Below are 24450 nucleotides of genomic sequence, written 5' to 3'. Positions count from 1 at the left end.
AGCGCTCTAGCACCGATATATCGACCAGTGGTCCATATTAGGCAACCTTCCCTTGTTAACGTATAAACCCATTAATTTTTAATGACAATAAAAGTGTTTCAATTTGAAATGCAATTTTAGGTTTGATTTACGCTTTACCTTTATAAAAGCCACACATTCTACCTATTGCATACCGATCAGATCGATCTCAGCGTTACGTATAAAACTACCGCACTTTCTCCACTCTTTGATCAGTCACACCATAGATGTGTCAAGGGATATCTATGGTCACACACAGGGAGCTGACTTTACTTCCCAACAGCAATACTCCCGAGACTTCAAAAGCGACCAGTCGTTTCCCATAGACTAGTACTGGGTGAGACAATGTGTGTGCGTGTGTATATATATATATGTGTGTGTGTGTGTGTGTGTGTGTGTGTCTGTGTGTCTGTGTGTCTGTGCGCGATGCGCGGCCAAGGTTCTCGATGGATCTGTTTCAAATTTGGTGATCATATTCAGGTACACCCTGGACACAACCTGGTCGATGAGATATTTCAACACGTGCTCTCAGCGCGCTGCGCGGAACCGATTTTGGTTCCACCTCAGCTATTTTGGTTCCACCTCAGCTTACCCGGGCCCCCATACCGACACACCATAGCCGCTACACCACATCACAACGCCAAAGTTCTCGGTGGTTCTTTTTCAAATTTGGACACCGTATTCAGCTACACCCCGGACACAATATCATCGATGAGATATTTCAACACGTGCTCTCAGCGCGCAGCGCTAAACTCATGTTCGTTTTTGTGTTCATTTCACCATTATAAGTAACTCTTCCTTATCTTCTCCAGTGTTTGGCGTTTATCTCCCTTCCTTCGTGTGGCTTTCCCGTTCAGTTGTAAGTTACTATTTATTTTTAGAATGTCACTGCGCTGTCCAGAACGCTTCCCTTGCACCCGTAAGTTGTTCTTACTGTCAAAGTGAAAAGGTCGAATCAATTTATAGCCACGCGAAAAATACACTCTCACCTATCTCTATATATTTATAGATACAGATATGCATATATATATACGGCTTCTCTGTGTGTGTGTGTGTTTGTGTGTGTGTGTAGGCAAAAACCTATGTATTATAGAGTTCTGTTTGTGATGGGGTCTAGCGGCTTTTGTCTGTCTGCATGTTCTGGCATGTGAGAAGCCACAGCAGATAATATAGGGCTAAGAAATAAGCTCTAAAATTCTCAATCCCGTTTGACAGGACTTCGCCTTTCAAAGGTGATTGTGGTGAACCGCCACGCTGTCTGTCTCTGTCGCGCCGTTCACCCCAAATTCCCGTTTCTGAGAGTGACTATTTTTAGAATGTCACTGCGCTGTCCAGAACGCTTCCCTTGCACCCGTAAGTTGTTCTTACTGTCAAAGTGAAAAGGTCGAATCAATTTATAGCCACGCGAAAAATACACTCTCACCTATCTCTATATATTTATAGATACAGATATGCATATATATATACGGCTTCTCTGTGTGTGTGTGTGTTTGTGTGTGTGTGTAGGCAAAAACCTATGTATTATAGAGTTCTGTTTGTGATGGGGTCTAGCGGCTTTTGTCTGTCTGTATGTTCTGGCATTTGAGAAGCCACAGCAGATAATATAGGGCTAAGAAATAAGCTCTAAAATTCTCAATCCCGTTTGACAGGACTTCGCCTGCAGAGGTGATTGTGATGAACCGCCACGCTGTCTGTCTCTGTCTCGCGATTCACCCCGGCGAAGCCGGGTATTCCTCTAGTATATATATATGTGTGTGTGTGTGTGTGTGTGTGTGTGTGTGTGTGTGTGTGTGTGTGTGTGTGTGTGTGTGTGTGCATGCGTACTTATGTGTGTGTGTGTGTGTGTGTGTGTGTGTGTGTGTGACAGTGTGTGAAACGGTACGAACTTCTTTTAAAACTGTGTTAGGTTAGGTACAATGGTCATTTGTGATTACCTGTTGGATAAGTCAGTCCACTGAAAAATTCATTCACACGCTTTTTTGCAAGCAGGTTCTAGAAAGCTGCTTTGAAACTATCTTACGTCATTAATGGAGTCAATGCATGACGTCAATCTTCCTCGAACATCTCCGGCTCGCCGGTAATGGAACAAAAAGAGGGAATACTCAGACGACTCATCTCGCTTATTTGGATAACTGAACATAATACACACACACCACACGCACACATACGTTCGCGCGTACTCACTCACGCCCACAAGTCAGACAAAATTCCTTACTTAATTCTTTTTTACCATAGACAAAAGCATATTGGTTACATAACAATTCGTAGCAATACAACCACTCTCGCATTGTAGGGGAAGAGCCCCTAATATGGACCACTTTTTGTTTATTGCTGATAACTAGCTTGTTTTCTTGCGAAGAAGTTTCATTTTGTGCATGGTTGGTAGTCCTTCTCTCTTAGTTTAACCGTTAGGCATAATTAGAGTGAAATAGCTTTGATAGCAAAAAAATTAAATACAGAAAAAATCACAAATGGTCCATATTAGGAGCCTGGGCGCCCAATATGGACCAGTGAAGCGGCCTTCACGAATCACTGTAAAAAGCCCCCTATACTTCAAAATAACATGATACAACTTAGTGTGCAAGTCAGACTAATTCAAATATGCTTTAGATTGAGCTGTTTTGGGTTGATGAGAGCATTATTTTGAAGCACACCAGGAAACTGAAGAAGCTTATCAAAAACAGAGTGAAAATAAGTGAAATTATCAACTTCCACAATAAAAAGACTATTTGTTATATTTTTTTTTAATCTCGAGGGCTAGTTATAGGTTATTTTCAGCAAGCTTCTTAATGAATTAATTGAAATTGCCTTTAGTTTTTATTTTCTTCGATTTGTTGAAGGTGGTCCATATTAGGGGACTCACACATACTTTGAGGTTTTGCTATTATTTTTTGTTTGCAGTAGAAACTCGGGGTACACACTGTTAAAATGTAACAAATACTGTCTGAGCTGTCATATATAGCCATTTTTGTGTTATGAAAGCTTTGGCTGTGGACAGACACGAGTCCGTTTTAGGCGGCAAATTTAGAGTGAACCCTGCCAAAAGTGAAAAAAAAAGAGAAAAAGCCTAACGGTTTTGAGGTTTGTGTTTCTGCAACTGTTTTGACATGTGCAACTTATCCAGAGAGGGTGAATAGAGCGAATGAAATTGTTTTGAGCGCTCTAGCGCCGTTAGTTTGTCAGAACAGGAGGTGGTCCATATTAGGAGCCGGTCCATATCAGGAGCCTTTCCCCTATATATAATACGCAAACATTCCTTCGGTTATCTTGAACTTTAGTGTGTTAAATTCATAGCTCAAAACTCGGTGTCATTCTTTACTTATTTTTGATACAAGTCCCTGTAAACAAGCCAAAGAACATTTGTCGTGATATTGATTGACGGATTGAGCTCCAAACTTAAAGGCACAGTAAGCCTCCCGTAAACAATCACAGATACGGTTAGGCTTTTACACACAGTACAAACACCCTTTAATTTAAACACTCATTGAGATTGAGAACATCCTAGGTGCCCTCCGTAAAGAGCGAACAATTTTCAAAGAATTTATTTTTGCGTGGTTTATCTTACCCCTGAGCCATCGTGAACCCATGTGATCCAGTTTCCCTTTTTGGCTCACGTAAGTGTAGCCTATGTCTGTGCGTGCGTGCGTATGCATGTATGTGGTAGAAACTCTAACATTTGAAGACGTCACATTACATTGACGTCACATTATGACGTAAGAGGGTTTGACGTCACGCGAAGGAATTACTGAAAGTCTCGGTCATTGTTTTTTTGAGCGGGCCGAGACTATTTGGCAGTCGTGTCCCTGTAAGTAGGCTACATGCAGACAGACAGATCTAGATCTAGTGTCTCGCTTTCTTGCACAGTTTCACCTATGCTCTTTCTGTGTGTGTGTGTGTGTGTGTGTGTGTGTGTGTGTGTGTGTGTGTGTGTGTGTGTGTGTGTGTGTGTGTGTGTGTGTGTGTGTGTGTGACGGAGTGATTGAGTTTGTGTTACTGTTTGTCGATTTCTTACGTCGGCCTTGAAGGCTTCGCCTCTTGTTCACAATGTAGTCGTCAGTTAGTCATTTGAATGCGACTCGATGTGAGCTTTTTTACAATAGCACGTTTTTATGCACGAAACAAACGACTGTGGTTCACAAGAACTCTAGCGATGCTTTTGACTGTTGAGAGGAACGGCGATATGCATAAACCGTCGTCTGCTACGACCCTTGCGTGACCCTGCTTCCGGGCTTTTCTTTTTTCAAACTTTCACAACTTCGAATTGTACTGATCTTGTCTTGATGAAAAAAGAATTCTTTTATGATTAAAGAATGTTTGTGTAACAAGCTGTCAATTTATTATTTAGATTTTAAAAGTTAGGTCTAGCGCAAAAACGCACCACGGTCCAAAAACATTTTGATAATCATCGATTCACGGCTATCGCCAGTTTACATCGATAGAATGAGACCCGAAGGGAAGTAACTCATGTTTGACCCGAGTTCAGGATGGGTCCAAAAAGTGTTCGAGACAATCTGCAAAATTAATTCTTTAACAAGAAGGGCAAAGCCCATACGACTCACATGCTTTACACATTTTTCCTACCAAAATACATGTGACCTTGACCCAAGGTCAAGGTCATCCAAGGTCATGCAACACAAAGCTGTTAATTCAAGACATAGGAAGTACAATGGTGCTTATTGGCTCTTTCTACCATGAGATATGGTCACTTTTAGTGGTTCACTACCTTATTTTGGTCACATTTCATAAGGGTCAAAGTGACCTTGACCTTGATCATATGTGACCAAATGTGTCTCATGATGAAAGCATAACATGTGCCCCACATAATTTTTAAGTTTGAAACAGTTATCTTCCATAGTTCAGGGTCAAGGTCACTTCAAAATATGTATACAATCCAACTTTGAAGAGCTCCTGTGACCTTGACCTTGAAGCAAGGTAAACCAAACTGGTATCAAAAGATGGGGCTTACTTTGCCCTATATATCATATATAGGTGAGGTATTGAATCTCAAAAACTTCAGAGAAAATGGGAAAAATGTGAAAAATAGCTGTTTTTTAGGCAACATTTATGGCCCCTGCGACCTTGACCTTGAAGCAAGGTCAAGATGCTATGTATGTTTTTTGGGGCCTTGTCATCATACACCATCTTGCCAAATTTGGTACTGATAGACTGAATAGTGTCCAAGAAATATCCAACGTTAAAGTTTTCCGGACGGACGGACGGACGGACGGACGGACGTCCGGACGGACGGACGGACGGACGGACGGACGACTCGGGTGAGTACATAGACTCACTTTTGCTTCGCATGTGAGTCAAAAATTGCTCGCTCTTTACGTAGGGCACCTAGGATGTTCCCGTTTGGTGAGCGTTCAAATGGAAGGGTGTTTGTACTGTGTGTAAAAGCCTGACAGTATCTGTGATGGTTTACGGAAGGCTTACTGTCCGGGCGTGATTTCCGGTATCATAACGGCCGTCCAGCACCAAAACGAGGCGCCATTGTTGTAGAGGACCAAGTCCACAAAAATAAATTCTTTGAAAATTTCTCACGCTCGACAGAAAGCAGCCAGGATGTTCCCGTTCGGTGAGTGTTCAAATGGAAGTATGCTTGTACTGTATGTAGACGCTCGGGGAGCTCTGTGATGGTTTACGGGAGGCTTACTGTGCCTTTAAGCATAATTAATTAATTTGGTTGTTTGATCGACGAAAATGACGCCTAAAACTTACGTTTTCAATCAAGGGACATCATCTACACGACAGAGTTACGTCCCCTGTCGGATCTTATTCTGTCTTTGACGCATGTAAACGAAATGCAATCGTACACTAAGGGCTCCTAATATGGACCACTTTTTGTTTCATGCCGGCTGATAACTAGCTTGTTTTCTTGCGAATAAGTTACATTTTGTGTTTGGTAGTTCTTCTCTCTTAGGTTAACCAACCGTTAGGCCTAATTAGAGTGAAATAGCTTTGATAGACATTCAGCAAAAATCAAATACAGAAAAAATCACAAATGGTCCATATTAGGAGCCTGGGCGCCTAATATGGACCAGTTAAGCGGCCTTCACGAATTACTGTAAAAATCCCCCTATATTTCAAAATAACATGATACAACTTAGTGTACAAGTCAGACTAATTAAAATATGCTTTAGATTTATCTGTTTCGGGTTGATGAGAAGCACACCAGGAAACTAAAGAAGCTTATCAAAAACAGGGTGAAAATAAGTGAAATTATTAACTTCCACGAAAAGAAGACTATTTGTTATATTTTTTTTAAATCTCGAGGGCGAGTTATAGGTTATTTCCAGCAAGCTTCTTAATGAAATAATGAAAATTGCCTTTAGCTTTTATTTTCTTCGATTTGTTGAAGGTGGTCCATATTAGGGGACTCGCACATACTTTGAGATTTTGCTATTATTTTTTGTTTGCAGTAGAAACTCGGGGTCAACACTGCTAAAATGTAACAAATACGGTCTTAGCTGTCATATATAGCAATTTGTGTGTGATAAAAGCTTTGGCTGTGGACAGAAACGAGTCCGTTTTAGGCGGCAAATTTAGAGTGAACGCTGCCAAAAGTGAAACAAGTCGCGTAAGGCGAAATTACTACATTTAGTCAAGCTGTGGAACTCACAGAATGAAACTGAACGTAGTCCGCCGCTAGTGCAAAAGGCAGTGAAAGTGGCGAGCCTGTTTGGCGCGGTAGCGATTGCGCTGTGCTTCATAGCACGCTTTACTGTACCTCTGTTCGTTTTAACTTTCTGAGCGTGTTTTTAATCCAAACATATCATATCTATATGTTTTTGGAATCAGGAACCGACAAGGAATAAGATGAAATAGTTTTTAAAACGATTTCGGAAATTTAATTTTGATCATAATTTTTATATTTTTAATTTTCAGAGCTTGTTTTTAATCCAAATATAACATATGTATATAATATGTTTTTGGAATCAGAAAATGACGAAGAATAAGATGAAATTGTTTTTGGATCGTTTAATAAAAAAATAATTTTAATTACAAGTTTCCGATTTTTAATGACCAAACTCACTCATTAGTTTTTAAGCCACCAAGCTGAAATGCAATACCAAACCCCCAAAATTTCAATCAATTTGATTGAAAAATGAGGGTGTGACAGTGCCGCCTCAACTTTTACAAAAAGCCGGATATGACGTCATCAAAGGTATTTATCGAAAAAATGAAAAAAACGTCCGGGGATATCATACCCAGGAACTCTCATGTCAAATGTCATAAAGATCGGCCCAGTAGTTTAGTCTGAATCGCTCTACACACACACACAGACAGACAGACAGACAGACACACACACATACACCACGACCCTCGTCTCGATTCCCCCCTCTATGTTAAAATATTTAGTCAAAACTTGACTAAATGTAAAAAAGAGAAAAAGCCTAACGGTTTTGAGAGTTGTGTTTCTGCAACTATTTTGACATGTGCAAGTTATCCAGAGAGGGTGAATACAGCAAATAAAACTTTTTTGAGCGCTCTAGCGCCGTTAGTTTGTCAGAACAGAAGGTGGTCCATAATTATTAGGAGCCGGTCCATATTCCCTTCCCCTACAGTTCATTCTGTGACTTTAAAGGGATTTAAAATGACTTGTTATACTTACAAGTGCAGGTTCTGCAAATTTGGAGGCTTAGATGCCTCTGAATTCTGAGCTATGAATTTAACACACTAAAGTTCAAGATTACCCATTCCTTCTCTTACGAAAGAGCATGTCAACCGCAACAGATCAATCCATGCTCAAATGACATTGAATGCCAGCACCCTTCATCTTGAACAGGTACAAAAATGTCTACTCTGTATAGAAAGTGCCCAGGGTCGGTATGCAAGAATCTAGGTCAGAGACTTTAGCCCGGCGTAATTTATATCCTCAATGCAAAATCAAAAAAATAAGCAAGGTATGTTATAAGAACGTTTAATTGTGACAAAACAAAAAGATACAGTCACTATCGTACATATAATATGCATGTGACTGTATCGTCTTGTTTTGTCACAACTTAACGTTCCTTTAAAGGTACTGAACTTGTCAAGTCCAGGTGCACGAAGCCCCTGGGGCGTTTAGTCATACCTCAGGCAGCTATCCGTTAGAAGAACTACCAAGTTTCATTGACTTGCACCCAAAGAGTCAAGAACTGCGATTTTTTTACGAATTAATTTCGTACTCGGACCCGGCTGGTCTTGACCTATTTTTGGATCTAAATTTAGATCAGGTATATTACCACATCATGCACAAAAAGACACGTCACTAGCAAACTATGTCAGACGTCATCATGAGTTTGTGTAAAACAAAATGGAGGCCGGAATCACTCAGTTGAGTCGAACTCCGACCAAACACCACGTAATAACTAGGTTAATTTATGCACTCGCGTGAACAAGAAACTGTCGAGCTTCACAGATGTCGTCGTTGGGTAGTTTTGGGTTTGTTTTACTACCATAGGAGGATTTTTGAACTGTAAATGCACTCAGCTGCAACAACAATGCAAAACGAAGGCTGTGAGCTGCACTGTGACTTTAACATACCTTGCTTGTTTTCTTATTCTGAATTTTGGAACGTTGGTAGTCTATTTGTTTTTGTATTTGTACCCTCAGGGCAGTTTATCCCGGACTGAAGTCTCTGAAGTCCATTCCTGCATATGGGCCTGGGCCGATGAAGTTAGGTATGGGCTTAAGCTGAAGGATGTCCACAACGCATGTAAAAGCCTGGACATATCTGTGACATGCGGTCCCATGAGAAGGAAGTGAAGTATTTCACTTCTGATGAAATAAAAGTTACATAGCTTTCTTTCGCGTCACATAGAAACAGCATTTCAGTTACAATGATGCAACAGTTACCATAAAGAAAAGTTAAAAATCAAATGGCAACAAAGCTTGATGCTAAAAAGATAAGCACAGTCAATATCGCATGCCATAATGATGTGCTTCACAACACCTAGATAATGCACGTATGGATTTTCAAAACACACACCCACACACATACGCACACAAACCCTGAATGAGTTTTCCACATGGTTCAATTGCCATAAACTGAGTAGAATCATTCTGCCATTTTTTGTTGTTGCGAAGAATCCTTTTAACGTCGCCTTATAATGAAATCAAAAACGATTCAGGTCTTCATATTCACAGAAAAACAAAACAACAAACACTCTTTAATTAAGTGTGGACGTGTGTCCTATAATGAAATGAAAAACGATTCAGGTCCTATTTACAGAAAAATACCTACTTTAGACCGTGTCGTTCCCAGACTCAGAGGACAATAGGTCAGTTGGACCTGGATTGAAAACATGTATGGGTCCAAATGTCCTGGCTATGGCCTCCTTCATGTCAGAAGTATGCTTCGGTCGGCCGGCTAGGACTCAGAACAATGCAACGGATGACAAAAAGTATGCGACTGTGGCCAAGAACAACACTGCAATTATAGTCACGACAGCTACGCAAAACCAGTCCCGTTATTAAAATTCAAGGTTCAAGGTAGTTCTCATAACCCCTGTTGGTCGTAGGGGAGCGAAATGTTATTTAGAGATCTTAACCACTCGTGGGCCAGGTTTAAGAGGGCGGTGCCAATCTCCTCTCCATTGCTGCTGTCCCTGTTCTCAACACAGAACAGGGCCATGAACCATTTTTCAGCTCGGTGGACTGGAGAGGGCTTGAGAAGTCGAGTAATTATTATATATATATACGCCCTGTTTCTCAACATTAATAATCATCTGTAATTAGAGCACTTAGTTACTTCACTTGGTTATGTGACCTTGTCATTGGTGCCCTGATCCACCGCGGCCACGGTAAAGCCCTGCTGCGTCATCATTTGCATAAGGTCATAGGACAAAAGGGCAGGGGTGATGGAGGGCTCGATGCTGGAGGCTCCAGAGCTGTTCCGACTCCGCGAAGTAGTGGACATGAAGGGGAATAAGTTTGCGTTGGAGAGAAACTCCACGTCTCGACTCGACTCGTCCGATTCTGAAGCATGTGCCATAAAAGCCGGGGAGGTTGTCAGTACCCGGTCAAACGACGGGTAGTGCATCGTGTGGGTGTGGTCTCTGTGGTAGGGAGCGTTCAGCATGACACTCAGGCCACCATGGTTGTTGGCTGACGCCGACGAAAAGAACGTTGTGGTTGCCAGGCTAGGTGGAACGACGGGAACTAGGGTTGTAGTGCTGCTACTGCTGTTGCTGTTATCGGAAGAGGCAGCGGCTGTGCTTGCCATGGACACCGTCCACGACATCCCAGTGTTGGTGCTTCCCACTGTAGCGTGAGAGTACTGTGCAGTTGTAGAATGTGGCGACCCATTGCTGTTGCTTCCATGCCTGTCAGCCGTGTCGAGAGGCACGTGCCTTGAGGCTGTGGAAGCGGTGTCCATGAAAGAATGTGGAACGTTTGTCAGTGTGTGTAAGGTCACTGTGCTCTGCTCTCTCAACGGAGTCACGGAGGAACCTGTCTGTGCCATCTCAGAAGATACCATCGTCGTTGCCTGCCTGTCTGTACTAGTGTTGCTGGCGACTGTTTGATGTGACCGAGTTTCACTCCAACGCTGTGTCCGTGAGGTTTCAGTGTTTGACGTTGAAGACTCATCCTCTGGAACCAACCTACCACCACTTGCCTGCACTGACCTAGGAATCTGTGACAATGGTGACATGCTTGTGGTCTTGTGGGTTGAAGTTTTTGCTCCGTTCTTTTTCAATGCTGCAAAATGCTGATCTGGCCGACTCGGATCACCAGCTGTTGAAGGTCTACTAGCACCAGTGTTGGTAGACTGATCAGATACTCTGCTCGCACGCTCATTTGCAGTCACAGCCTCAAACGCCCTATGGCCAGACACTGAGTGGTCTCCACGGAATATTTCACGACCAGCTGTCCTACGGAAATTCTCATCTGGCCTAGACGCTGAACCAGACTGTTTGAAAGCAGGTTGGCTTGTAACCGAGCTCTTCTCCGCGTGTGCATTGTGATGTGTCCTGTGTGATTCTGACTTTGGCATTGCAGCAGCGGAAAACTTCTGAGGAGCCGTGTTTTGCCTGATCCATTTAAAACTTTTTATCGCTCCTGATGACTTTGAAGACTCTTTAACACTTGATGTCCCTGCCACTACACCTTGCGTGATCATCACAGGCTTGTCAACAGGTGCATGCTCCATCACGCCAACAGGCATGTTACTAACAGGTACGGCTGCTTCTTTCTGAGATGATATCATATCTTTGACGGTTGCTGGTCGATAGTTTCTCTGTCCAGCTGGTGTCCTGGTCAGACAGGGTTTATCAGGCTGGGGTCTTGAGAAAAACTGCGGCTGCGCGGATGAGTTCTGGTGACGTTGTGGCTCTGCATGACGGTGTGTAGTGCTTCCTGCAACATTTTGCGCAGACAAGGTTTCCGTGCTAACCGGTGCACCAAATCTGATGTTTGAAGCCTGTGAAAAGGTATGCTGGCTTTGGATAGAGCTGATCGTTTGCGCAGATGAAACAACAGACACAGCTGCACCAGGCCCTTTGCTGTGTCTGACCAGCGGCTTTTGACCTACCTTCCCTAGAGCAGTGTCGCTGATTCCAGATGTGGCTTTTGAGGATTTACAGCTGTCATTCACAACAAAACTTTCCGAGGCAACTGGCACTATCCTCCCTGCTGAAGCAACATTGATGGGTTGGCTTTGATTTTCAGGTGCACTTACGACAGCAGTAGTGCTGGTCAGTACGTCAGATGATGATGTATGTGGGTACTGAGGCCTAGTCTGCTGAGTCGGAAGCGTGTTACTTGTACTTTTCCCACTAGAAGGATCTGCCTCTTCAGGTGCAGAAACGGCCCCGTCTTTGACTGGCGAGGAAATCGGTTGAACCATGGAGCCTACAGGTAGTTTGAGGCTAGACAGCAAGACCTGTAGCTGGTTAAAGGTCATGAGGCTTGTGATGCACATCATCTGTTTCTTGCCTTCTCCCACGGGCGTCACGCTGACAGGGAAACCAGCGGGTGTGGCATGAGAGGACGCTGACGTCGTCCCCTGTGCTTGGGTCTGTAGTACTGGTGTCAGTTCTTGTAACAGCGCTGTGGTCTCCCGAGACATCAACTTGGCTTTAGAAGATAACACAGTGCTCTGCCGGGACACAGGTGGTGCCTGTTGGGGGTTGGTCTCAACTGCTGTGAAATTGGTCGGCGTGTTCAAAGAAGTGGGCACGGTTTGCTGTGAAGTGTGTGCTTTCTGGGAAAACACCTTGCTGGCAGGTGATTCTGTTGTCTGTAAAGACTGTGACACAGTCTGAGCTACTTTTCTGCTGACAGGAAGACTTGTGGGTGTGCTCTGTATAGACATGGGCAGAGTGGTGCTGAGGGGTAGTCCAGAAGGAGCTGTGATGATGGGTTGTGTTGTGGCCCGTGTTCTTGCCAAACTAATCGGAAAACCTGTAGACACGGTTCTTTCTAACCATGGTCTTGACGCTGGAGAAGAGACTGCAGACTCTAATGCAGCTGACGAACCAGTCGATAGGATCTGAGGTGTCTGTGTGTCTGAAGAAGGAACCATACTGGCACTGGCAGCAGTTTGCAAAGGAGTAGAAAACAGAGCCCCTGTCAATGAGGTAGCAGTTGCAGATTGAAACCGGCTCGCTTTTGTAAAGACTCTGTTCTTAGCTTTACTGGCTGCAGCAGATACCCTACTGACTGAAGGTCCAGAAAACAGTGCAGTGGCAGAATTAGTCTTCCCTGTTTTCCCAACTGCTGCTGTTTCTGCGGTGTTAGTCAAAGCAGTAGTGCAATAAATCATGTTTTGCTGATGAGAAGTAGCTACTGACGTACTAGAACCTGTGGCTTCTACAATTCGTACAGGCAAATCTGTTACCTGAGCCATGGGCGATGCCACACCAGATTGCTGCGCTGTTGGAACAGCAACGTCAACAACTTGCAAAGGCACTGCATTTTTCAAACTTGTTTCGCCAGCAATATTTAACACATGCATGGGCATTGTTTTGGTCTGAAGTGCTCTGTTTATCGTTACTGCCTTTTTCTGCTGAAACTGCGTAGAAGGAACAGGTGCATTAGGACTATGAGGTTGAAATGACGCACAGGAAACCGAGGACTTGGCCAGGGGTTGCACTTGCGACTGAGCGGTTCCAACCATTGAAATCTGAGACTCAGTAGTTGCAACAGGGATGGTTTGAGGATAGGTGGCTGCATGATTTGAAGCATGCGACTGGACAACTGTCACAGGAAGACGACGCTGTGTTGCTGTGACTGATGGAATCAGGGACTGGACCCCTCCAATGCTCACAACAGAGAATGGACAACTCTGGCCTGACACAGCATCTCTTGTGGCCATTTCGTTTTCTCTCTGTTCAAAGCTTGCAGTCTTGCTTTTTGCTTGGCTTTTATTCGCAGCTTTCTTCCTTTTCTTTGGTTTTCCTTTTGCCAAAAAACTGTCACCATCTGTTGCAGATGAGATGGTCATGTCAGCCTCAACATCACCAGAACATAATGTGTCTGAAGACGCATTTATGCCTTCCAGGGGATGTTTCTTTCCTGCTTGCACAGGAACGGCGGAAATTTTGCTCTGGATATTTGTGGGTGACAGTAGTACAGTGGGTGCGCTTCTCAGAGCAGGGTTTACACCAGATAGCACAGGAGTAGCTTGTGCAGCATGCTGACTTGTGCAAGCTGGCAGAGAAACCAGCACATCCGGAGCAAGGGTAGTAAAGGGCAAAGCAGTCCCAGAACTTGTGCTCACACAGCCAGCATCTGAAGCATGACTCGGGACGGCAACACTGTCTTTGGTAGGCTGCACTGGGGTAGTCAACAGCAGTGTTGTACCATTCCTGAGCAGCACAGTACCCACAGGGGTAACCAGGTTTGTGAGCGGTGTTGATGGGTTTAGCTTGCTTGTGACTAAGGTTGCCTGATTGTTATGAGAAGTCGTTTGAGTTGCTAAGGGTGTGGCTTGGTTCAAAGGGGTTGCGACTAGGTTTGTACCAGAAACTGTTTGGTTTGCAAGAGGAGTGGTTAATGTTGTGGCAGGTGTGAACTGGTATGTCAGGGGAGAAGCCACGTTAGTAGTGGTTAAGGCCTGGGTTGTCAAGGAATTGACCAAGTTTGTAATCGGCAAAACAGAAGATGTAGAGGGTCTGGCAGTTGAAGCCACTGTCGCACTTGCTGCTCTTGGAGATCTCTGTGCAGCGACAGCCATTTTGACTGTATTAGGAGCTGTCAAAGTCATAGGTCTTACTAAGGATACAGCATGACTAGCCACAGTATTGACCAAGTGATGACTAGGACTGACTTCTGTGAGAATTTTTCTGGAAACAGCAGCACTAGTGCTTGACCCTCCTACCATGACCGCTCTCTTCGACTTTTGCTGTTGTTTGCTATTCCTTTGTGCTGGTCTCACTGACTGACTTGTGTGAGGAGAGATGGACAAAACAGTCTGCGGCACACCAGGTAACCAAACTCCTTGGGTCATACTTGCTGGGGAGGCTGCAGGGGATACACTGCATGAAGGTGAAGATGTAACTGATGATCCAAATGACGCTTCAGTTATCATCTGTTTAATCTTCTTAGCCTTCACTTGTTTGACTGGTTTTTGAGCCTGATGTATAGGTGCTGACTCCTGTGGGGTAAGTCCAAAACGTGGAACCTTCTTTACACTGTAATCTTCCAGCCCTGAGATTTCACTGACAACCATTCTTTCACATTCTGGAATCCCACTGCCAGAAGGTGCTGAAAACTTTAACCCGGAACATCCTGAAACCGCAACCTCTGCAGCATTAGCATTTCCTGAGATTGCTCCCTGTACGCTGTTAACTCCACCTGGGACGACCTGTGAAGACAACAGCAGACGTGACAAATCCACAGGTTGCTGGATAAGCAGTGCTGTGTTGGGGTTAGCACCTGTCCCAGTGATGATGAGTTGTTGTGGGTTCTGCGTCAAGGGAACCGTCATGGACTGAGGTAGAGTGATGAGCACAGGCTGAGCACCCGCACAGCTGCTGGCAAGTGTAGGTACCTGCGTGCTTGGTCTCACGCCTGTTACTGTCTGAACACCTGGTCTTACTGCTTGCACACTCTGTCTCACTGGTGCTACGGTCAGTAGGTTGGGTTTCACAAAAGTTATCTGCTCTGAGTTTGGTCTCTGGCTAGAAAGACTGCCTGGAGGCAGTGTGTTGGTGACATTTATCAGCTGAACAGTTTTGTTGGATGCACCACTGGAAGCTACGGCTGACGTCAAAGTTTGCTGATGTGAGCCTGGAGACACAGTTGTGGAGCTGGGGAGTATCACGTGTTGCTGTCCATTATTCATTATCTGGCCGGTAGGGGCTCTGCTAGACACCAACAAAAGCTGCCCCTGACTGCTTCCCGTCTGCTCCTTTACAGCCTGACCTTGACCTGCTTGACCTTGATCAATCTGACCTTGCTGTTTACTTGACATTGCAAGCTGTGTCTGAGATGGAGTCTGAGCATTGACAGTGATAAACTGCACGATCCTGTTCCCAGAGGCTGCTTGCTTTGCCGCTCCCTGCTGCAATGCTAATTGAACACCAGCCTGGTTCTGTTCAATGTCTCTGGCTGTCACAACACACTGCGAAGATGCGCTTTCTGGTGGAGAGGTTTGGAACACAGGAACACCTGTGTGGACACCTGTTGAATGATTATTCCCAGTAGCCGTGGAAATTGCATAGCTTGGAGTGGGAAACATCTGTTCAGGCTGGTACGCCAGTAGAGTTGTGGCTGAATGTGCAGGAGCCTGCTGCACACCTTCTGATGTAGACTGTGAAGTACTGGAAGAATAATCTGGAGCCTCTGACGTTGGATCAAAAGCTACACCGCTCTGTCCAGATGTGTTGGATGTCTGGTATGGGGGTGGTCGAAACAGCTGCTGATGACCTTGCTTCTCCTCACCTTGTAGAGACGACAAGACCTGCACTGTCCCAGTCACAGGTACTTGCTGAACTGCTTGCTGTTGCTGAGAGTGCGTTAGACTTCCACACTGGAACTGAGTTTCCTGGGGAAGCTGCTGACTTTGCACAGTCTGAAACTGAGAAGACTCTGCCATTTGCTGCTGTGGATTCTGCTGCAGTTGACTCTGCTGCTGCTGTGTTTGCTGCAACTGACTCTGTTGAAACAGCAACTGCTGCTGGTTTTGTTGGAGATACGGAGCGTTGAGCTGAGGCCCTGGCTGCACTACTGTCAACATGACCGGTTGAGCTGCCTGACTATGCAGTTGGCCGGAAAGCTGCGTTTGCTGCCTCACAGGTACATTTTGTTGGTGCTGTGAAGACCACTGCTGCACATTCTGCTGCTGACCTGTTCTCACTTGCAAGTTGCTGCCTGCCTGAGCTTGAAGCACAGAAGTCTGCTGGGAGTTGACCGCCTTGTACTGCTGGGCGGCAAAGTAAGGAGGGGGCTGTGATGGCACCTGCAGATAAGGGCCCGGCTGTTGCTGCTGCTGGTAGCTCTGAGGCTGCTGCATTGCTATCTGCTGACCCAAAGCTGCCGTCTGCAGCTGTTGTGTGAACGTTGACACAGCCACCTGTGACTGCTGATAGCTGTGTTGTGGGAGGGTGACGCTCTGCAGATTGGCGCCCATCCCTTGCTGTTGCTGGTCATCAGCAATCCATTCTGAACTACTAGCCGCTGGCGGCCATGATGTGGAATGGGCAATAGGAGCTTGTAGCTGAGAGTTGCTCAACCTCTCCTCAGTCTGAGCGACAAAAACTTGCTGGGCTGATGCATTCAACGAAAAGTTTTGTGAACCAATAGGAGCTACAGGCTGCTGCAGTCCAAGCACAGGCTGCTGAGTGCCCAGTGTTGCCACATGTTGCTGTGCTGCCATCGGAACTAGCTGCTGCTGGACAGTGTTGGACTCCAGCTGATGCTGAGCGAAGGCGGTACCTTGCTGAGCATTGAGGGAAACGAGCTGATTCTGAGCACCAACAGGGACTAGCTGATGAGCACCACCAGAGCTTAGATGCTGATGAGCAACAGAAGGCTCCTGCTGAGCGCTGAGGAGGGCAAGCTGTTGCTGAGCACCACTGAGAACCTGAAGCTGTTGACTGCCATCAGTGTTGTGCTGCGGCAATGGAAAAGGCTGATTGGTGAGAGCCCCAGCAGTGTGCTGCACAGCAGGGTTAGACGGCTGATTGTGTTGTCCTGCCGGCTGCAAAGCAGCAAGCTGTTGCTGCAGTGTTTGGATGGTGGAGGCCAGGCTATGCTGCGCAGTGTGCAGATGCGTCATCTGCTGCAGGACTTGCTGCTGGATGTTCACCAGGTTCTGCAACACACACAGATACCTCATTGTTAACACACATCTCCACTGAAAGTCGCCACTGAATTAAAACAGATATGGACACACGAAAAAACCCAGTAAGGGCCACAGTCTCCTAACTTCACTAACAATCATAGATTCTCTCCCTTCTGTTGCAAAGTGCAATCTTTTCTACTCCTGGACTGATGCGTCTGAAGACCTAGTCTCTGAGAAAGGCACTCATCTGCATTATCAAAGCCGTTATGAAATCTCCATACACACTCATTGTGCTCACGGACAGACACTCAGATGGATGCACACACATAGACACAAAGTTTCTCTAACACGCACACACAATATATATATATACTAGCATTCAGGGCCCGGCTTCGCCCGGGGGTGGCCTTAAAAGCATTGAAAGGCATGTGCTGCCCACTGAGAGTGTCACAATATATATTCAATTCCTACTTACATGGTTTATATAGAATGAGTTACCTCCCTTTCTTGAGAAAATTCCAGATAATTGACCTGCAGGTTCAACTGATCATGCTACACCCGTAGATGCGATATGTTGGTGTGATAAGAGTTACCTCCTGTCCATGGATAACAAAGCACGAGTTACCTCCCTTAGCTTCTAGAAATTTCTCGAACTGTCCAGTTAATTTTCTTTCTTCATTTCTTCTCCTTATAGGAGCCATACAGAGTCTCTAATATGCCTGGCATAGTGTGCTTACTACATGTGAACACCAGGCACTGAACTGGCCTTGCATTATATAGGCTGTATTCAATAAATGGGAGGTCCATAATCTGAGAAAGGAAACAATAAATCAAGAAACTAAAACCCAGGTGCACATCTGCGGCTCCCAGGGAGTGTGCATGCACGACATCGTCTTCCTGCCCCCTCCCTTCTCGGAGCTTTGGCGATCACAGACAGACAGACACACACACAGACAGACAGACACTCTCTTTTATTTATATGTATAGATATATATTCTTTCTTTCTTTATTTGGTGTTTAACGTCGTTTTCAACCACGAAGGTTATATCGCGACGAATAGATATATATATATATATATATATCTCTCTCTCTCTTTCTCTTCCCCCCTCCCACACACACACACACACACACACACACACACACACACACACACACACACACACAGTGTTCTTACAGAGGCGTTGTGTGACCAGTTGATCTGCTGCACATTACTTTGTGAGGCAATCTGTTGCTGCACTAACTGTTGTTGCTGACTGATGGATGCTTGTTGCTGCAGTAACTGATTCTGCAACTGCAGCAACTGCTGCCTCTGGGGCTCCATCTGCAAGCAACAAAGATGGCAGCTAGGTGAGTAACCAGCACATACAGAGCAGTCAGTCTGAGAGAGCAGACAAGTCAAACACTTACATAAAACAGAAACAACTTACATGAACACATGTCTCGACTTACACAAATTCACACTGAACAGTTTATTTGTGAATGTAGAGCCAACTTAGGGTTAGGGTTAGTTGAGTTTAGTTTTCATTCTTCCTGTTTCATAACTTGCTCACCAGCAGTCGTTTTTTATTTTAATTTCTTTAAATGGAAAGTGATTGCAAAAGAAATTTCTCCAGTGTCTTCTGGGGGCAAAGAAATGAACGTCAAAGGTACAAGACAAACAATTCTGCTCAAAACTTGTCTTTTGCAATGCGAAATACTCCTTAATCGCAGAAAATGCACTTCACGTAAATACAACCAATACTCATTTAATTAAAGAAATAACAATCGAAACAAAATAAAGGCGGAAAAGCACAGACATAGACACAGACAGACATACGCTTACCCCTCCTTCCATCCCAGGATTCAATGCAGGACTTCCTCCTGCCATGGCAGTATGTGAAGAATCAGATAGAGAGGATGTATCAGAGAACGCTCCTGCTCCATTCACGAAGTCACTGCTTTGTGGATCTGCACAACAGCAATCAATCAATTACAAAATTCTTTAAACTCAACTACTGCAAACCAGCCCATTAACACAGTGTTATCACTCCTGAAGAAGCCCCCAAAGGCAAAAATTTGACAGCCATCCTGTCCTCGCAATGGTGAGTAAGAATCTCACCCGTCTTTAACATTGTGCATCTCATCAGCAATCTTTTTTTTATTCGCCAAAGAAAAAGTGTCTCAACGTACCACTGGTGATTGTAGCAGAAGGGTGAGCTCTGTGTTTCCTGGAGTGTGTTTTGTCTTCCCAGAACGTGTACAGGCCGTGCTGCGGTGGTTCTCTGTCGCCTTTGGTGCGACGCATCTGATCTCGCACCTTGCCGATGGTACCCATGCTGCATCCCGTCACCCAGTTGATGAACTTGTAGCAGTTGCACCGCACCCCGCCTGATCAAGACAAAGGAATGGAGCAACTTTCACTAAACGGCTGATAATCGTACATAGTGCCAGCTAAAATCATGTACTTGCTTGTGTAACTGTAAGACTGATAATTGATATCATAAGATCAAAAGTACTTGTTTCCAGAAAGGTGGCTTCTTCTTCTGGATTCTTAGGAACAGACTATCATTTTAAATAAGCGTTACACTGATGGCATGAAAACTAGGAGACAGGAGTGTGCCTAAAATGACACCTCTGGCATTTCTTTCTTTCTTTATTTGGTGTTTAACGTCGTTTTCAACCGTTTAAGGTTATATCGCGACGGGGAAAGGGGGGGGGGGGGATGGGATAGAGCCACTTGTTAATTGTTTCTTGTTCACAAAAGCACTAATAAAAAAATTGCTCCAGGGGCTTGCAACGTAGTACAATATATGACCTTACTGAGAGAATGCAAGTTTCCAGTACAAAGGACTTAACATTTCTTACATACTGCTTGACTAAAATCTTTACAAATATTGACTATATTCTATACAAGAAACACTTAACAAGGGTAAAAGAAGAAACAGAATCCGTTAGTCGCCTCTTACGACATGCTGGGGAGCATCGGGTAAATTCTTCCCCCTAACCCACGGGGGGTACCTCTGGCATAAATACAATACTCGTATGAAACTCTTTGATGTCACGCTTTTGACTAATTCATCCTACAAAACAGCTCCCTTAATGAATATAATCTCCTGTGTCTCTTACCCAAATGAATACTATTTACCGTGTGTCTTCCCCCAATGAATGAAATTTACTGTGTGTCTTATACCTGCTTGCACAACCATGATGTAGCCAATTCATTTAATAATTACCAGAAGGTGTGAGCATCTCTGCTAAAACGCGACGAGCTTCACTTTGATTGACAACAGCTCGCTTGCGCCACTGAGCAAGAAGATTTCTGTGTGAGTTAACCATCTGCAAGAGACAGAAATGCTGCAAATAAATCTGCAGTCAACCTCTTTTGCTGGCAAAGCCTTAGTAAAATTAAGAAAATATAAACCTTTGATTCAGCGCAACACAAGTCCCACAGATATCTTATTATACAAACACAGATACAGTGGGACGTACTCCCCCTCCCAAGGACACTAGAATTCATATTTTGGGTCCATAGCGTCTGTAAATTAAGCTCTATATTAAGAATTTCTCTCTTCTAAGTCTGATTTTCTCAGAATTCTCACAGCTAGGTCTTAAAGAGGCCATGATTGTGTGAGTGCATGTCCGATCATCTGCCTTCATGATCTGCCATTTCTTCTGTAGTGACTGAAATACATTTACAAGCACAAATACTCCTTATTGCCTTTGTCTTTAAAGATTTTTTAGTTTCCTTGTCTACATTCACTTTGCTTCTCAAAACATCTTGCTCTCATTTGACATGAACTTACATTCTAATAGTTCTTTCTTACAAGAATTTAACCATGAAGGAAAAAGTGGATCCTACTTTTTTTCTCTTTGTCTAAATTTACTTTGCTCATAAAAACTATTGTCCCACAGGAAATTACTCTTAACTTTTAACGTCCTGTAACGTTTTTTGCATGTCCCAGTGCAAATCCTATAAGGATTTGGGAAAAAGAGACAAAATTTGGGTGTGTTCAATAAAAAAATCATATTTTTATTGTTTATGGATGGATTTACTTGATATTTTTTTTGAAACTTCCGAAATTGATAGATCACTCTGTCCACTATCATCATCACCACCATCAAAGTCATTCTCCACATTTCTTGCCTCAAACCCGTGAAAAGACGTGTCACTATCACTATCACTCGTCTCCATGTTGAATTTTGAAAGCTAACACAAAAAATCCGAACAAAATCCGTCCACAAAAATCGAAATCACATTCAAAAGTCCTGAGAAAAAACGACCGGCAGCCATGCCATGTGCATCGAAGGACTAAAGCTGTTTTCCAATGCAGGAGAGCATCGGAAGGCTGGTAACTCTTGTTTAATGACACTAGCAGAGAACGCGCGGTACCGCGCGGTTCAGGATTATTGACGTCAAGCGGAACCGCGCGGTACAGGACGTTAAGAGTTAATAAACATTAAAGTGTTGGTTTTTTTTTATATTATTTTTACAAAAAGTAAACAAACAAGTGAAGACAACATTGATCTTGTATTTTTTCTACATTTATTTTGCTCCGCAAAAAGAATGCAAAAGAAATCAGTCTTATCTCACATGAACTTAACATATACAAAGAAACAAATGAAGGAAAACGAAATTCATCTTACCCTGACACACTGATCCACACAACAATGCCGTCTTCCTAGTGATTCCAGAGGATCCAATAATCCAAGGGCTGCCTTGCCTTTTTGTCGAACAACACGGCTCCCACGCTATCAGGAAAAATAAATACAGGATATTAATAATAAAAAGTTATTTTAGCCAACATAACATTCCAGTAAGCCTACTATACTGATAAATCCAAATCATGTTCTCCCTTTCACTGAAAGTTTCAGTAAAAAACAAAAACAAATACAAATCATTTACAAGCTATGTAAAGAAGAAACACAATTTAGCAAGTGTTGTCACAAAAATGTGTTCAAACTTCTATTTTAATTGAAAAAGAGGAAAGCTTTATAATTATACCCACATAAACTATGTACAAATTAAAAACAACATTTGGGTTTCTAGCTCATGCTAAACGAGGCTTCTACAATTATCATACCACAGTCATGAAGTTTAAATGTCAGTAATATTATGACTGTGTTGAACACACACACACACACACACACACACACACACACAAAGATACTGCAGCAACCATACTTGAACCCAGCACCTAAAAACCGCTTTCCTATCAGATACAACAAAATAGAAGCACGGTAATACCTCATCAGTTTTCAGTTTCTTGTGTAAAAAGTTGTTGGAATAGCAGAGGATGCGCTGTATTGCTCTCTCACATAAATGAAGATCATGCTTCAGACGCACACGCTGCTCCAGAATGAAGGCCTCATACTTCCGAGAACGTTTGTGTCCATTCCCTATGCCGATAGCGCAACTGAAATCAAACGAAAACTTCAAGCTATAACTGAAACGCAACACAGATACAGATCAGCACGAGGACCTTTCAATTGACAGAAAATTGGAACACCGTTTTTGTTTTGTTTTGTACTGTGAAATAGGATAACTAAGGAAACTAGGGCAAATAATGAATAAAGAAAGCGCATGAAATTACAACAAGAAGGGCAAAGCCCATACGACTCACATGCTTGACCTTGACATGACCGAAGGTCAAGGTCATCCAAGGTCATGCAACACAAAGCTGTTAATTCAAGACATAGGAAGTACAATGGTGCTTATTGGCTCTTTCTACCATGAGATATGGTCACTTTTAGTGGTTCACTACCTTATTTTGGTCACATTTCATAAGGGTCAAAGTGACCTTGACCTTGATCATATGTGACCAAATGTGTCTCATGATGAAAGCATAACATGTGCCCCACATAATTTTTAAGTTTGAAACAGTTATCTTCCATAGTTCAGGGTCAAGGTCACTTCAAAATATGTATACAATCCAACTTTGAAGAGCTCCTGTGACCTTGACCTTGAAGCAAGGTAAACCAAACTGGTATCAAAAGATGGGGCTTACTTTGCCCTATATATCATATATAGGTGAGGTATTCAATCTCAAAAACTTCAGAGAAAATGTGAAAAATGTGAAAAATAGCTGTTTTTTAGACAACATTTATGGCCCCTGCGACCTTGACCTTGAAGCAAGGTCAAGATGCTATGTATGTTTTTTGGGGCCTTGTCATCATACACCATCTTGCCAAATTTGGTACTGATAGATTGAATAGTGTCCAAGAAATATCCAACGTTAAAGTTTTCCGGACGGACGGACGGACGGACGGACGACTCGGGTGAGTACATAGACTCACTTTTGCTTCGCATGTGAGTCAAAAATGACCCAAACTGAATGAAACAACAACAAATAAATCGCTGAATCAGCTGATGTTTACAGTGACCAAACACACACACACAGAGTGACACATAAACACCACGAACGGAGCATGGGAGAGAGGGCTAGCTGTGTGTGAGAGTGTGTGTAAGCGATAGGCTGCATACACCTCTCTCCCCTCTCCTTCCACCCCTGCACCCCGCCCCCCACCACCACCTCCTCTCTTCTTATTCATGTATCAAAAAAGGAAACTATGCAGATATGTTGCAGTAGTATGGGTACAGCTACAGTGTGCACAAAGATCAACACTCAGTCAGCCCTTCTTCTTCTTCTTCTTCTGCGTTCGTGGGCTGAAACTCCCACGTGCACTCGTGGTTTGCACGAGTGGAATTTTACGTGTATGACCGTTTTTACCTCGCCATTTAGGCAGCCATACGCCGTTTTCGGAGGAAGCATGCTGGGTATTTTCGTGTTTCTATAACCCACCGAACTCTGACATGGATTACAGGATCTTTTTCGTGCGCACTTGGTCTTGTGCTTGCGTGTACACACGGGGGTGTTTGGACACCGAGGAGAGTCTGCACACAAAGTTGACTCTGAGAAATAAATATCTCGCCGAACGTGGGGACGAACTCACGCTGACAGCGGCCAACTGGATACAAATCCAGCGCGCTACCGACTGAGCTACATCCCCGTCCCTCAGTCAGCCCAATTCTCCCTCTCCTATCCACAAACAGAATCAAAAATCAAACGGGTCCAGGTCCTCACTATTTTGCTTTCTTCCTGGAGGCATATTTCTTCCCCAGCTCATCTAGGTCATACACTTTCTCTGAAGCCAGGTCCTTGGCTTGCTTGTACAGCTGCAGCAATGTCTTCCCTCTCTCCATCGTCTCCCCCGCATCCCCTGATAACAACGATGGTCAA

At 43.9% G+C, this 24450-nt stretch overlaps 2 protein-coding genes across 4 annotated transcripts in view; both read right to left on the bottom strand.

Moving 5' to 3' along the window:
* The window catches only part of LOC138948959 (uncharacterized), a 17351-nt gene extending 7598 nt beyond the window's left edge, over window positions 1-9753 (bottom strand). Inside the window, exon 1 of one of the 3 annotated variants that reach the window (XM_070320637.1) lies at window positions 9248-9753. The gene's annotated coding sequence lies outside the window, so the exon portion shown is untranslated. Of the gene's footprint in view, window positions 1-1952; window positions 2177-9247 lie in introns of those variants that run through there. The other 2 variants (XM_070320636.1, XM_070320634.1) reach the window with 2 other exon arrangements.
* Window positions 2226-24450, bottom strand: LOC138948958 (streptococcal hemagglutinin-like). Its single transcript, XM_070320633.1, has 8 exons — window positions 24295-24450; window positions 22458-22626; window positions 21857-21961; window positions 20446-20548; window positions 19403-19600; window positions 19056-19180; window positions 18408-18554; window positions 2226-17263 (listed from the first exon to the last, which is right to left on the bottom strand). The coding sequence occupies exons 1-8, from the start codon at window positions 24411-24413 to the stop codon at window positions 9764-9766; spliced, it is 8466 nt and encodes a 2821-aa protein (XP_070176734.1). The 5' UTR covers window positions 24414-24450; the 3' UTR covers window positions 2226-9763.

The sequence above is a fragment of the Littorina saxatilis genome, linkage group LG15 (assembly GCF_037325665.1).
Source record: "Littorina saxatilis isolate snail1 linkage group LG15, US_GU_Lsax_2.0, whole genome shotgun sequence".
Taxonomy (NCBI): Eukaryota; Metazoa; Mollusca; class Gastropoda; order Littorinimorpha; family Littorinidae; genus Littorina; species Littorina saxatilis.
The sequence above is the reverse complement of the archived record's forward strand: the minus strand, read 5'-3'. Positions and strand labels throughout refer to the sequence as shown.

What these genes read in the sequence shown, in the direction of transcription:
- LOC138948958 (XM_070320633.1), bottom strand. Translation starts at nt 24,413, where the DNA reads ATGGAGAGAGGGAAGACATTGCTGCAGCTGTACAAGCAAGCCAAGGAC. An exon ending in AGAAACTGAAAACTGATGAG is followed by an intron (nt 21,962 to 22,457) that starts GTATTACCGTGC and finishes TTTTCCTGATAG; the next exon opens with CGTGGGAGCCGTGTTGTTCG. An exon ending in TTCTGCTACAATCACCAGTG is followed by an intron (nt 19,181 to 19,402) that starts GTACGTTGAGAC and finishes GCTGTTGTGCAG; the next exon opens with ATCCACAAAGCAGTGACTTC.